The sequence below is a fragment of the Leishmania major genome, chromosome 22 (genome assembly GCF_000002725.2).
Source record: "Leishmania major strain Friedlin complete genome, chromosome 22".
Classification (NCBI taxonomy): Eukaryota; Euglenozoa; class Kinetoplastea; order Trypanosomatida; family Trypanosomatidae; genus Leishmania; species Leishmania major.
The window spans coordinates 92299-104457 of record NC_007263.2 but is presented as its reverse complement, the minus strand read 5'-3'; the positions used below and the strand labels follow the sequence as shown (position 1 = coordinate 104457).

General features: G+C 55.9%; 2 protein-coding genes across 2 annotated transcripts; both read left to right on the top strand.

Annotated features, from left to right (window-relative positions):
• Positions 1-1106: 1106 nt before the first annotated feature.
• Positions 1107-2564, top strand: AAT22 (putative amino acid permease; the record flags this gene model as incomplete). Its single annotated transcript, XM_001683123.1, has 1 exon — positions 1107-2564. The coding sequence occupies one exon, from the start codon at positions 1107-1109 to the stop codon at positions 2562-2564; it is 1458 nt and encodes a 485-aa protein (XP_001683175.1).
• Positions 2565-9474: 6910 nt separating this feature from the next.
• LMJF_22_0220 (hypothetical protein) lies at positions 9475-12159 on the top strand (the record flags this gene model as incomplete). The annotated part of the gene is made up of 1 exon (XM_001683122.1): positions 9475-12159. The coding sequence occupies one exon, from the start codon at positions 9475-9477 to the stop codon at positions 12157-12159; it is 2685 nt and encodes an 894-aa protein (XP_001683174.1).

Genomic DNA, 12159 nt, shown 5'->3' with positions numbered 1-12159 from the left:
ATGCATACCCACCTGTACCGTCGTGTGTGCGGAGGGGAAGGAGGGAGGGAGGGAGGGAGTCGAGGGAGGGGCGTGTGTTCCCTGGTCCTTGTGTCACTCTGGCGCCGTTTTTGGTTTGTGCAACACAGAACAGCGTGCGGACCTCCCTCTCCTCACCGTCCCCAGATGGAAAAGGGAGGAACGCTCAACGGATGCACGCACGTGCACAAAACAGATGGAAAGAAAGACGCATGAAACTGGCGTGATGGTTCGCTTCCCTGTTCACAGAAGCGGAACACGTTGGGGTTATCATGTGTTTCTTTGACTCCCCCTCCCTCTCTTGCTCCCCCTTTCCTTCTCTTCTCCTATACAGAAACTCAACTTTTCAAAGAATCTCAGCTCCTCGAATTCGTTAAAGCAAAAAAAAAAGTGTGCCACTACGAGGCAGCCGTGTTGTTTGGAAAGAAGGAGGGGACACATGAGCGTGTATCCGTCCTGCGTGTCAGGGGTGACGGTGGGCCGACATGGGTGAGCGGGCGGGCGCTTGATTCTCGTCTCTCTCGCACGCCTAACATCCCCTTCCCGGTCACACCGGTCCCACTTCTCGTGCTGTGGGAGTAGAGCCACGTGGCCCGGCCTCCTGTGCGCCACTGGGCGATGCCCGCCATGGCGTTCGGCAAGTACTTTCTTGGATCTAGAAAACTCGACGACTTTTGTGCTTGATTGCATGAGCTGTCCACTGCTGCCATCTCTGCCTCCCACCTCATACACGCTATTACTGCCTCTGCTGCCCCTCTGTTTCACCTGCACACCCCACCGCGTCCCTCACATGTAACACCTACACACGTACGCGCAGATAAGTCCTCCGCTCCATTTTCGCTTCTTCCCTTTTGCTCTTTTTCGTTTCACACTTCGCCGTTTTGTTTTCGCTCAGGAAAGTAATCTGCCGCTCACCCGCCCACTTCCTCTTCCCGTCCGAACAGCCACAAACGTATACAGGCATAGGCGCACCCGACAATCTCGTCCACCGGCTCCGTGGTGGTTCTTTTTTTTTTTGCCGCGCTTCCATCTTCCCTCCCCCCTTTCCTTTGTTTTCTCTCATTCACGTACGCGCACGTGACCAAATCATGTCCCACAACCCCGATTACACCGTGATGCAGAGCGGCGGCCATCAGCGTTGCAACGATGAGACTCAGTCGTCGACCCCAGCGAGCGGCGATAACCGTGGCGCTGCCGAGATCGATGCGGCCATCTGCACGCAAGAGAAGGAAATGCATGAAACGTTTGACCAGGTGCATCAACTCGTGACAGAATGCAACGCAGAGGTGGAGGAGCCCAAGCAACAGCCGATGTTCCTCGTGCGCCTGACGCGCCGCGTAATCCCGCCGGGCGGTTTCGCTAGCGGCGTCTTTAACCTCGCTGGCAGCAGTCTCGGTGCTGGTATCCTTGGCTTGCCCTACGCCTTCGACACGTCCGGCATCGTCATGGGCACAATTTACCTTATTGTGATTTATCTCCTGACGGTGTACTCGGTGCGCCTCCTCGCGATAGTCTACGGCAAGACGGGCATTAGGAGCTACGAGCTGACAGCGCGCATTCTCTTTGGGCGCGGCGGAGACATCTTCACGGCGGTGATCATGTTCATCAAATGCATGGGTGCGTGCATCGCCTACGTAATCTGCATCAACGACCTGTGGCACGCCTTTCTCAATGACGATCGCGTTCAGGGCTACTACCGGAGTGTGAGCTTCCAGCGCATACTCACGTCAGCCACGTTTCTGCTGCTGATGCTGCCTCTCTCGCTACCGCGGCAGATCAACTCGCTCCGCTACGTCTCGCTCTTCGGCGTTGCCTTCGTTTTGTACTTTGTCGTCTGCGTCGTCATCCACTCCGCTACCCATGGCCTGAAGGAGGGCATCACCAGCAAGGGCCTGCGCTTGTTCAACACGGGCAATCGAGCCATTCAAGGCCTCGGCCAGTTCGTCTTCGCATTTCTGTGCCAGTCGAACGCATACCAGGTGTTCAACGAAACCCCGAAGCCCAGCGTGCGCTTCTTCGAGTTGCAGGTTCTCGTCAGCATGCTCATCTGCACCGCCTTTTACTGGGTGACCGGCTTCTTCGGCTACTGCGACTTTGGCGACAAGGTCGGGTCCTCGCTGCTGCGCATGTACCGTCCGCTGACGGACTACTACTTTGCCGTCGCCTACTTTGGCCTTGTGGTGAAACTCTGCGTTGCCTTCGCGCTGCATATTCTGCCCTCCCGCGACTCCGTGCACCACCTCATCGGCTGGGATTTGCGCACCGTTGCCTGGTGGAAGAACGCCGTTCTGTGCACCTTCCTCAGCCTCGTCTCGCTTCTGTGTGGCCTATTCATCCCGAATGTAAACACCGTGTTTGGCCTGCTCGGCTCATTCACTGGTGGCTTCATCGCCTTCGTCTTTCCGGCGCTCTTCTTCATCTACAGCGGCGGCTACGAGTTGAAGAAGGTCGGCTACTACAACTACTTTGGTGCCATCGTCCTCCTCATCTGCGGCGTCACAATTATTTGCTTCGGCACCACCGCCACAATCTACGGCGTGGTGTAGAAGCAGCAGAGAAAAGGCCTCCTCTCCTCCCGCTTCCTCTTTGCCCCGTGAGCATACAAGACAAGAGGGGAGAAGCTGCAGAGGACGCGGGCGGAAAAGCACCTCCTCCCTCCTCCCCCCTCCCCCCTCCCCCCCACGCACACACACACACACACACGAGCAGGGGGAGACTCTACGAGGAGAAGCAGGAGAGATGCGTTGGCGGGTGCCTGCATCTGTGCTGCGTTTTCGTTGCTTCCCCCCCTCTCTCTCTCGCTCATATGCAGGAGAGCGGCACGCACGTTTGCACGCTGCGGATGAAGTGGAACGCGGCGGTGAACGGTTGATTCGGGCTTTCGTGCGTGTGTATGCGTGCTTCTGCACATATGGTCTTGCTTGGGGGCAGATAGTGGCGGCGATGATGGGCTGCATGGTGATTCACACAGGGGGGGGGGCGAAGAGGGGATGCACGTGTACACCGCAGACACGGGGACTCTTCACCTTTTTGTTGTTGTTTTTCTCCTTTAGCGGCGCCGACCCGCTCTCTGACTGCTCCCCCCCCCTCCCCACGCGCCCCCACCCCTTCCCCATACCCTCTTCGTTTTTCAGAGGAAAGTGCGCAAGACCGAAGAGGCAGCCGTCAGCACCCCCTCCCTCCCCCCTCCCACGCGCACCCTGCATGTGCACACATCGACATGTACGCAGAATACGAGCCGACGCAACATGGTAGAGAACGCGAACGAGAAGAACGAAAGCGAAAAAAAAAACGAACCCCCTCCCCCTACCTTCCTATCTTCCTACCTTCCTCCCCCCTCCCCCCACCAATAAACCGAAAGAGTATCACAAGGACATCGCTTCATGTAACCGAACCAAAACTGCGAACAAACCGAACGGAAAAGGGGAAACAAAGAAAAAACGATATGGCTCTACAAGAGAACCTGATGCACTGATAAAAGGTAATGATTACCCACTACCCACATACCCTAACCTCACTCCTTCCCTGCTTCCCATAATCTGGACCGCCCTGCGCGTGTGCGTGTGCCTGTGCCCGTCAGTGTGTTTTGGCACTTTGCTAATGTCGGAGCGGCATGCATGGGAGCGTAATGCTTGTGGGGCCGACGACGGATGCGTAGATACAAGAAAGGATAACCCTTCTCCTCGTCGGCACGCACATACTGTGGGCGACACGTTAGTGCCAGCACAGCACATCGATGCGTCGAAGGAGAGCGGTGCAGATCACGACGGCGAAGGGGAGCGAAGAGAATGGGTTTCTCCGCCCCCACCCCACCCTCCTCCTTTTTCTGCGTTGGATTGCTTGTGTGTGTGCGCGCACCGTTCGTCATGCTAACTTTAATACCGGAAATAAGCAAGTGTTTTCTTACACAACCGAAGCAACAGCGACGTAAGGGAGTTGTCGGAGAGAGGCCAAGTTGCGTGAGGAGGCACTGGCGTAGATAAGGCGTATGTAGCACTGCCTCTTTTTCATGGCTCCGCTTGCGTATGTCTCACTTCTTTCCGTTGCTTCCTTTCTTTTTCTTCCCCAACCAGCACGCCTTCGCAGCTGTAAATCATGTTTTTGTTCGTATTTGTTGTTGTGTGCTGTGTTGTCGTTGTCTGCGCCCCGCTGTTGTGGTTCGTAGAGCGTGCCAGGGGGGAAGCGGGTGCGCCACAGGCGACCCGTGCACCGGCTGTTCAGGGAAGTGCCCCCGCGTATGGGTGATACCTGTTTAGCAGCCATGGTGACGGCGTTCCCTAGTGAACAAATGGGCGGCGGACATGGGTGAGCGTACACGTCAGCCCCTTTCTTGCCATTTTGTGCGTCTTTCTCACAACGAATACTTCGCTGCTTGCGGCCTGCTGGCCCTTTGGGTGGGAATGGACACGTCTTTTCGTTTTGTTTTTGTCGTCGCTCTTTGCTTCTGTATCTGTGTGCGTCTGTTTCTTCCGTTTTTAGTGTTCTTTCTTTTTCCTTCGGTCTTTTGTTGTAGCCTGGGCTGCCTCGTTGTTGTTGTTGAAGGGGTGGGCGCGTGCGTGTGTTTGTGCCTCTCTGTGTGCAAATTATATATAGATGTGGTTGTGTATGTTCATGTGCGTCCGTGCGTGTGTGTGTTTGTGTTCTAGGACGGCTCCTCGAGGTGAGCCAAAACACACACACAACTCTGCACCCTCACCACCCCACACTCCTCCTCCTCTTTTTTATTGTTTGTTGCTCAACATTTTTCCTTCCTTGAGAGCGACTCCCTCCAAGTGAATCCTTCCCTTCCCCCATGTGTGTGTGTGTGTGTGTGCGTGTGTGTGTGTGTGTCGGTGTGTGTATCGGCACATCCCCCTCCACTTTTTGCTTGTTTTCCGAAAAAAGGAGCGAGAGGGAAAGCGGGCACGAGGGAGCGGAGGTGTGCGAACAAAAAGTGTGAAGGGCATGATGTGCAGCGAATGACGGTTGCGGGCAGGTGTTAGCTGGAAAGGGTCCGATAACTTCTCGTACTAGTGGGATGGCGTCTGGGCACCCGCTCTGTTGAGGGGCTCCGTGTCGAGGCGCGTCATGGAACCCGCGATGCGTGACGCGCCCACACGTCAGGTCTCTCCTACCCCTCCCCGCGCATAAAGACGGATACACGCGCGCTGTCCTTCCGCCCTACTTCGATCTCTCCCTCCCCACTCTCCCCGACCTTCCCCCTTGTGTTCTGTTTGGTTGACGCACCCCTGTCACTGCGAGTACTCGCGTTGTCCTGTTTTCGTTACTTACTGTGTCTGCTGGTGAGGGCATAACATCAAAACGAAACTCACCCACTCACCCAGCCCCTAATCGCACTTCCTTGTCCTTTACTGTTGTCATCTTCTTTTCTACCTCCTCTTGGGTATTTAGGTGTGTGCGTGTTTGGTGAGCAGCGCTCCACTGAGCTTTCTAGAACGGTGTCCGCTCATCATAGAGATGCACATGCGCGCACACACACACACACACACACACACACGCACGCACTCCACGCGACGGACTTTATTTTTCGGTTTGCTTGTTTGTTTGTTTCTTCCTGTTTTGTTTTGTGTATACGTTTGATGGCGCAGACGTCATCGGGGTATGTCATCGACCTTTTTCTTGTCTTTTCGCCCGTTTTTCTGCACATCGTTGTGTTCCGCTCTTTGGAAAGAAAACGTCTCTGCCCTCTTCGCGGATGAGTGTGGCACACACGCACACAGAGACACGCAGACGTAGACAGACACGCACACTGATGCACACAGGGATTGTTTTCTTTTCTCTTTTTGTTCTGTGTGTGTGTGTGCTGATGTTGTATGTTCGACTGTATCTGCTCCCAGTGTAAACATATGCACGCATGTGAACACCAGCAGCTGCACGGTTGACGCGGCGTCGTAGGCGCATCAGCACTTCTGTCACCCTGCTTATCGCTCAGATTTTTCTGACGTATGCTCTGTTTTGCACGCACACACACACACACTCGTGCGTGTGCAGGGACACACTGTTAATTGGAAAGGCTACTTGACCGAACTCCTTTCCGTCTCCCCTCCCATCCACCCGCCACCACCACTCCTGATGTTGTCTTTTTATTCCGACTTTTCGGTGAGGTGAGGGGGCGGTGAGAAAAGGAGGGAGTTCATGGTGCGGTGAGCAGAGTTGTGCGCAGGAGGGGTACAAATCGAGGATGATCTGTGCGTGGCGTGTCTGTATTTCTATGCTTAAGGCTTTCGCCAAATATCTTCCTAGTCCGCTCCCCCTCCCCATCACTCTTTCCCCACACATACCTTTTCTTGCCTTCTCGGCCATGTAGCGACGGCGGGGCTGTACTTGACACGCATGAGGTGCCTTTGACGTACTTTTTCGTATGCGAATAGCCGGGACAAAAGGAAGGACATGGGAAAATAAGGTACAACTTAAACGGAAAGGGAGGGACGGAGGAGCTCATGCGTGACAGCAACCTTGAAATGTTTACGAATACTTTGTTTTTCGCTTGATTGCTTGCTTTTGTTTCGCTTGACGTGACCATCATCACAAGGGAACACCTCAGCGCGTGGCATCTCCGGACCAGTGCCTCCAGTTCGTCTGGGGAAGCCAAGCAGCACCCAAACTTAATCGCCCTTGCCCACGCAGAACCACCTCTGGCGGTCGCAGGTTCGGAGACCCTATGGCGTAGGGAGTGGTCAGAGCGATGCATCGCTTCGAATGTCGGCGGGCAAGCTCTGGATGGCATGGCGTCTAAGAGACCTGCCACAGTGGACGCATTTGCACCACCCATATGAGGTGGGGAGAGCGTCTGCGTTAATTAAGCGTCTCCCGCCCCCCTCCCCCCCCGGCCCTCACACGGCCTACTGGTGTGGGCAGCCTGAGAGCCACCCCGAGGTGAATGCGCGATGTAGCGACCGGCATGATGGAAGCCGCTGTGAGGCGGCCTGCGATTCTGGTGGCGGTGAGTAGAACTTGAGGCACGATGCCATGGTCAGCTGACTGAGTCAGCGCATTGCTGTCACGCGCGTGCCCACGGCCGCTTGGCACCAGCTGATGGTGGGCCTGTGACAGGCCAGGAGTAGTGTGGAGTTCATCCCACGACGTATGCACTGAGAAGTGGAGTGTTTAAAAAAAAAGAATTGCTTTGCGTTCGCGCCTGTGCTGCGTTGTCTCTACTCACGGATGAGCCACAACCTCTTTTTTTTCTGCGTGTCCGTTTCTGTTGCCATCTCTACTGCGTAAAAATGTGTTGGTGTCGGCGTGTGTGTGTGTGTGCTCTTTTTGCTTTTGCCGTCACCAGTTTCACGTCCCGCGTCGATCGCACGTTCACCAGCGCCTCCTTTTTTTTCTCTCTCCGAGTCCGTGTGTATGCTTTTGTGCGCTAACGCCTGCTGACCCTGACTGCGCGAAGTGCCCCCCTCCCTTTCTCCCTCCTCTTTCCATCTTTAATTCACGTCACTGCTGTTCGGCTACTCCCTTTTCCTGCCCCTCGTACGCTTTGTGTCGATACGAAAGTATGGGGCGTGCCTTCATGTTGCTGTGCGTGGTACTCGCGTTTTCTCATTTGGTATCGGCGCGGTGGCGGTCCTCTGTTCGCGGTTGTGTGTGTGTGTGTGTGTGTGTGTGTGTGTCCCAAGTGTGTCTCACGCCCCTGTTTGTCTCTGCGGCCTTGCATCTGCCTCCTGGGTGTTGGGCCTTATTTTTTTTGTGTCTGTTCTACACATGCACTGATGTATCTCGTTCGTTTGTTCCTTTCGCTTTCTCTCTCCACCTCAAGAGCTGTTTTGTGTTTGAACGCGCTAAGGAGCTGCAAAACCCTCCCTCCCTCCCTCCCTCCCTCCCTCCCCCCCCCACTCTCCCTCCCTTGGTACGCGCGCATACATAATCGTCCATACATGTGTCTGTGAGCATCAAGGAAGCATTCACGAAGCGAACAGCATATTGCCCGTGGTTTGACGCGGATGCGAAAGGCAACTGATGATGTCCTCTTGTACGGCAGGCGTTGATGCTATACAGTGGACGTGTACTCGGCGACCGAATTTGTCGTCATGTTTGGGCGTCGTCTTTTTCGTTTCCCCCGTGTCCTTTGAACGACCCCTCCCCCACCGCCCATATATAAACAGAACTTTATATGCTGTTTTGGCTTGCTGTTGTCGAAGTGTATCGACGTTCTACCGCCTCCTCCACCTGCGCCACTCTCCCTCTTCTTGTTTACTTGCGCTTCCGCTGCATGTCTGCCGCAGAGGGCTACCGAGTAGCACGAGAAGTAAAAGAACGAATGGAATGAGGATGCGGATGAGTATGCGAAAGGGAAGCCGTGACACACCTTCATCTTTTCTGTTCTTGCCCCCTCCACTCTCCCCTGTCACTGTATGCACGCGCATGTGCTCCTGTGTGCTTGGCATACCTTTGCGTGCATATATATCTACCTATATACATATATATATATAATATGCATATATATGGCTGCCCTCTTGACGGTGGAATGGCACGTCAAAGGAGGAGGAGGAGGGGATCCCTGCACTTCATGGAATTAAAGACAAGACAGAAACTACGAGAAAAAGAAACCGAAAGAAAACAGGAAGTGATGTCTTCTCTCTCCTCTTCGCACTCCCTCTCTCTCTCTGTATCCTTGCCAACATAAGACGTGTCATGAAAAACTCAGCATATCACCGAAAGAAGGCAGAGGCGCGCTCTAGCGCCTCCCTCTCTCCCTCTCCGTCTCTCTCCAATTTTCTTGGTCACCGTGGGCCACACACCTTCTCTGCACGTGCATGTCGAAGGAAGCGGAGTGCCGAGCTAGAGTGAGGGGTGGTCAGCGATGGGGTGGGGTGGGTGGGCGAGGGACTCGCCAGAGAGATGCCAACAAGAAGAAACCGCCTCTCTTCAGGCTCGCGTGCATTTGACCATTGAGGTGTCTTCTACACGAGCATCGGTGTTACTGCTGGCGCCCTCGTGGTAAAGGATCAATATATATATATATATATATTCGTTTGCTTCTGTGTGCGCTTCTTAATGTTGTGAAGAGCCTTGTGTGACCTTCATCTCCGCCATCGCCTTTCCCTCTCTCCCTCCCGCTCCTGCTTTGCTCGTCCTCACGCCCACACAGACCCGCCCTATCTCTCTTCATTTCACGAATACGTGCACGTGGAAGTCACCGTCCGATCACACTCGTAGGAAGGTGCACCCATCAGACGTAAGAGAATACGACCCTTCTTCACAAACCGCAGCCACAACCACGACAGCGAACCAGAAAGCAACAAAAAAAAAACGGAGGCGAGTAGAAACGTACAACACCCGAGCGGCACTTTTATAACCTTCGCTTTGGTTATTGTCTATTCTCATCTGGTTAAGAAGGTGCCAACCTGACCGCGCCAGATTGAAGGTGGCTGGCTGCTCGTCTAGCACAGAAGTGCATCGGCGTCGGCGTAGCGTGCGTGAGCAGGTGCTGAAGGGATGAGGGGTTAGTGGGCAATGAAGGGTCCAGCGAAATACCCCTTGGCAGCCAAGCTCGCCCCGTGGAGGCTGCTGTGCTCGGCGGACACTTACATGCATGCATTCTTACTACTCATCGCTGCCGCTATTTTCAGCAACGGAGTGCGCTTAGGTATGGCGTTTGACGACGATGCGGCGGTCGTCAACAACCCCGATGCCCACGTGGACAAGACGTCACTTGGCTCCATCTTCTACAACGACTTCTGGGGCAAGCCGATCGACAGCTTCGACTCGAACGGGTCGTACCGTCCCATCGCCGTGCTCACCTTTCGCATCCAGCACAGGTTGATGGGCTACCGCCACAGCCCTGCCTTCCTCCACGGCTTCAACTACACCATTGCGTATCTCAACGTATGCCTCGTGTTTTACCTCGCTCGCTTGTACATCTACGTGGTGGTGCCCAGCGCAGTGCTCGCCGTCGAGAATGCCAAGCCGCAGTCCCTCACAGCTTTGCTGATCTCTCCTGTGCATGCGGTGCCCTTGATGGCGGCTCTGCTGTTCCTCGTGCACCCCGTCCACGTCGACGCCGTAACGTCCATCGTGGGGCGGTGCGAGCTGCTCTACTGCCTCTTTGGGCTCATCGGATTCTTCTGCATCCACCGGTATCTGAACCAAGTCGATGAGACAGCCAGCACGGCCCCAGTGACTGCAGCGCCCCCCGCAAAGCAGTCGAAAGGGGCGCGCGTGCCCCAGAAACAGTCGCGCAAGCGTGTCAGTACTGAACACTACCTTGTCTTGTCCATCGGGGCACTTGCGGTAAGCGTCCTCTGCAAGGATAGCGCCATCACGTTCACCGCTGTCTACGGCGTGCACGCATGTGTCATGTACGCCTGTGGGCGGTGCCAGAAGCGTCGCTCGTTCGTGGTGATTGTATTGACAGTAGTGGAGCTGCTGAGCTATCTCGCCTTCCGACGCGCGTTTGTGGGCGATGTCGACCTACGGACGAACCCGCTGCTGAACCAGTCGGAGCACCCGCAGTACTTTGTGCCAAAAGGCCTCTTTCACTGGCTCAGCATTCGGTGGTTGATTCAGATGAAGAACTTGGAGCTGCTCTTCTTCCCCACGTCGCTGTGCAACGAGTACAGCTTCAACTGTATTCCGCATGTACACAGCATGCGGGATCCCCGCGTGCCGAGCTTTCTCGCGATCACCGGTGCTACCGTGCTCACGCTGCTGAGCCTGCTGTACGGCACGTTCGCACTCCGCTCGCGCGCCGCGCTGGCGGGTCTCGCCGGGTTCCTCTGGATGGCAATTCCGTACGCCCCGGTCAGCCATCTCTTCGTCGCTGTTGGCACTTTCATCGCGGAACGTTGCCTGTACGTGCCGTCCATCGGCGCGGTGCTGCTCATCACCTTCGTCGTAGCCGCACCGAGCCTTCGTGATGGTGTCGTCGCGCGGTACTTTTACGCGCTGCTGCTGCTGTGCGTTGGCTGGGGTGTCTTCTCCCATCGGCGCAACGAGGACTGGCAGTCGAACGAGCACCTGTCGCGGGCCGCCACGCGTACCTGCCCAAATAGCGGCAAGGCACACTTCCAGCTCGCTGCCGCCGTGGCCGCACGGGAGAGCTTCGTGACGCCGGAGGTGGTTGCGTTGGCACGGCGTTCGCTGGAGCTAGATCCGTCGTCTCACCACGGCTACTACCACTTGGCTCTCTATGAGCTAGAGGTCAACGACGACAAGCGCAAAGCCTATGAGTACCTCCGCGAGTGCCTGGACGATCGGTTCGCCTACATGCCGTGTGAGGATCTGTACAGGCGATTGCGCAGTGTCGTGTATCCCCACATGACGACGGTAGAGCAATATGTGGACCTCGCCACCGTTTTACACCGCGACTCGTACAAGGCGGTGTACCTCCGTGAGGCCGGCCTCATAGCGCTGCAGAGAGACGCCAAGCCTTGTCTGGCGAAGAAGCTGCTTGACAGTGCCATGACCCGGTGGAACAATTCCAATGTGTATTGGATGTCGGACGAGGTGAGTCGGGGAGTTGGAGACTCTACGTACTGCAACGCGCTCTACTGGTACGAGCAGTCCTTCTTGCAGTGCGAGAAGGAACTCATGGCCGGCGGCGTCGAGTCGGCGAGGGGAGAGAAGGAGAGCGAAGGCGACGACACCGACGACGGTGCACGCTCGAGCAGCTCGCCGCCGTCAAGGAAGTTTACTCAGCCTACACAGCAGGAGGCAGTGCGTGCAGCGGCGGCCGCCGCGGAGCACTTCCGTCACTGCGGCACCGACTGGCATAGCTTACTATCGGGGCCAACGTATAACTACATCACTATCCCACATCGCATGACGGATTACGTTTTCGTAGGCACCTCCACCGCCTCCTTCATCGCCCACTTCATCAGCTACACCGCGAGGGACACGCCAGCACGGAACACGCTGCTGCTGGCCTACCTGGACACCACGTTGCGCCAGTACTGCCACTTCAGCGCTCTCCTGCACGATGACTACGTGAATGCGAAGATCCGCCAGCTGTTTAAGGACAAAATGCAGAGCATCGTGCAAACCTATTCGTTAATGCGCGGCACGCTTGTCTCCAGGATTCAGTCGACGGTGCGCGACCTCCGAGGCTCCAGCTCGCTCAGTGCCACCCAGAGCGAGACACTCCGGAGTCTCTTGGCCACGTCTCCATGTGCCAGCGAGCTCCCCTCTTTCGCTCCTTAG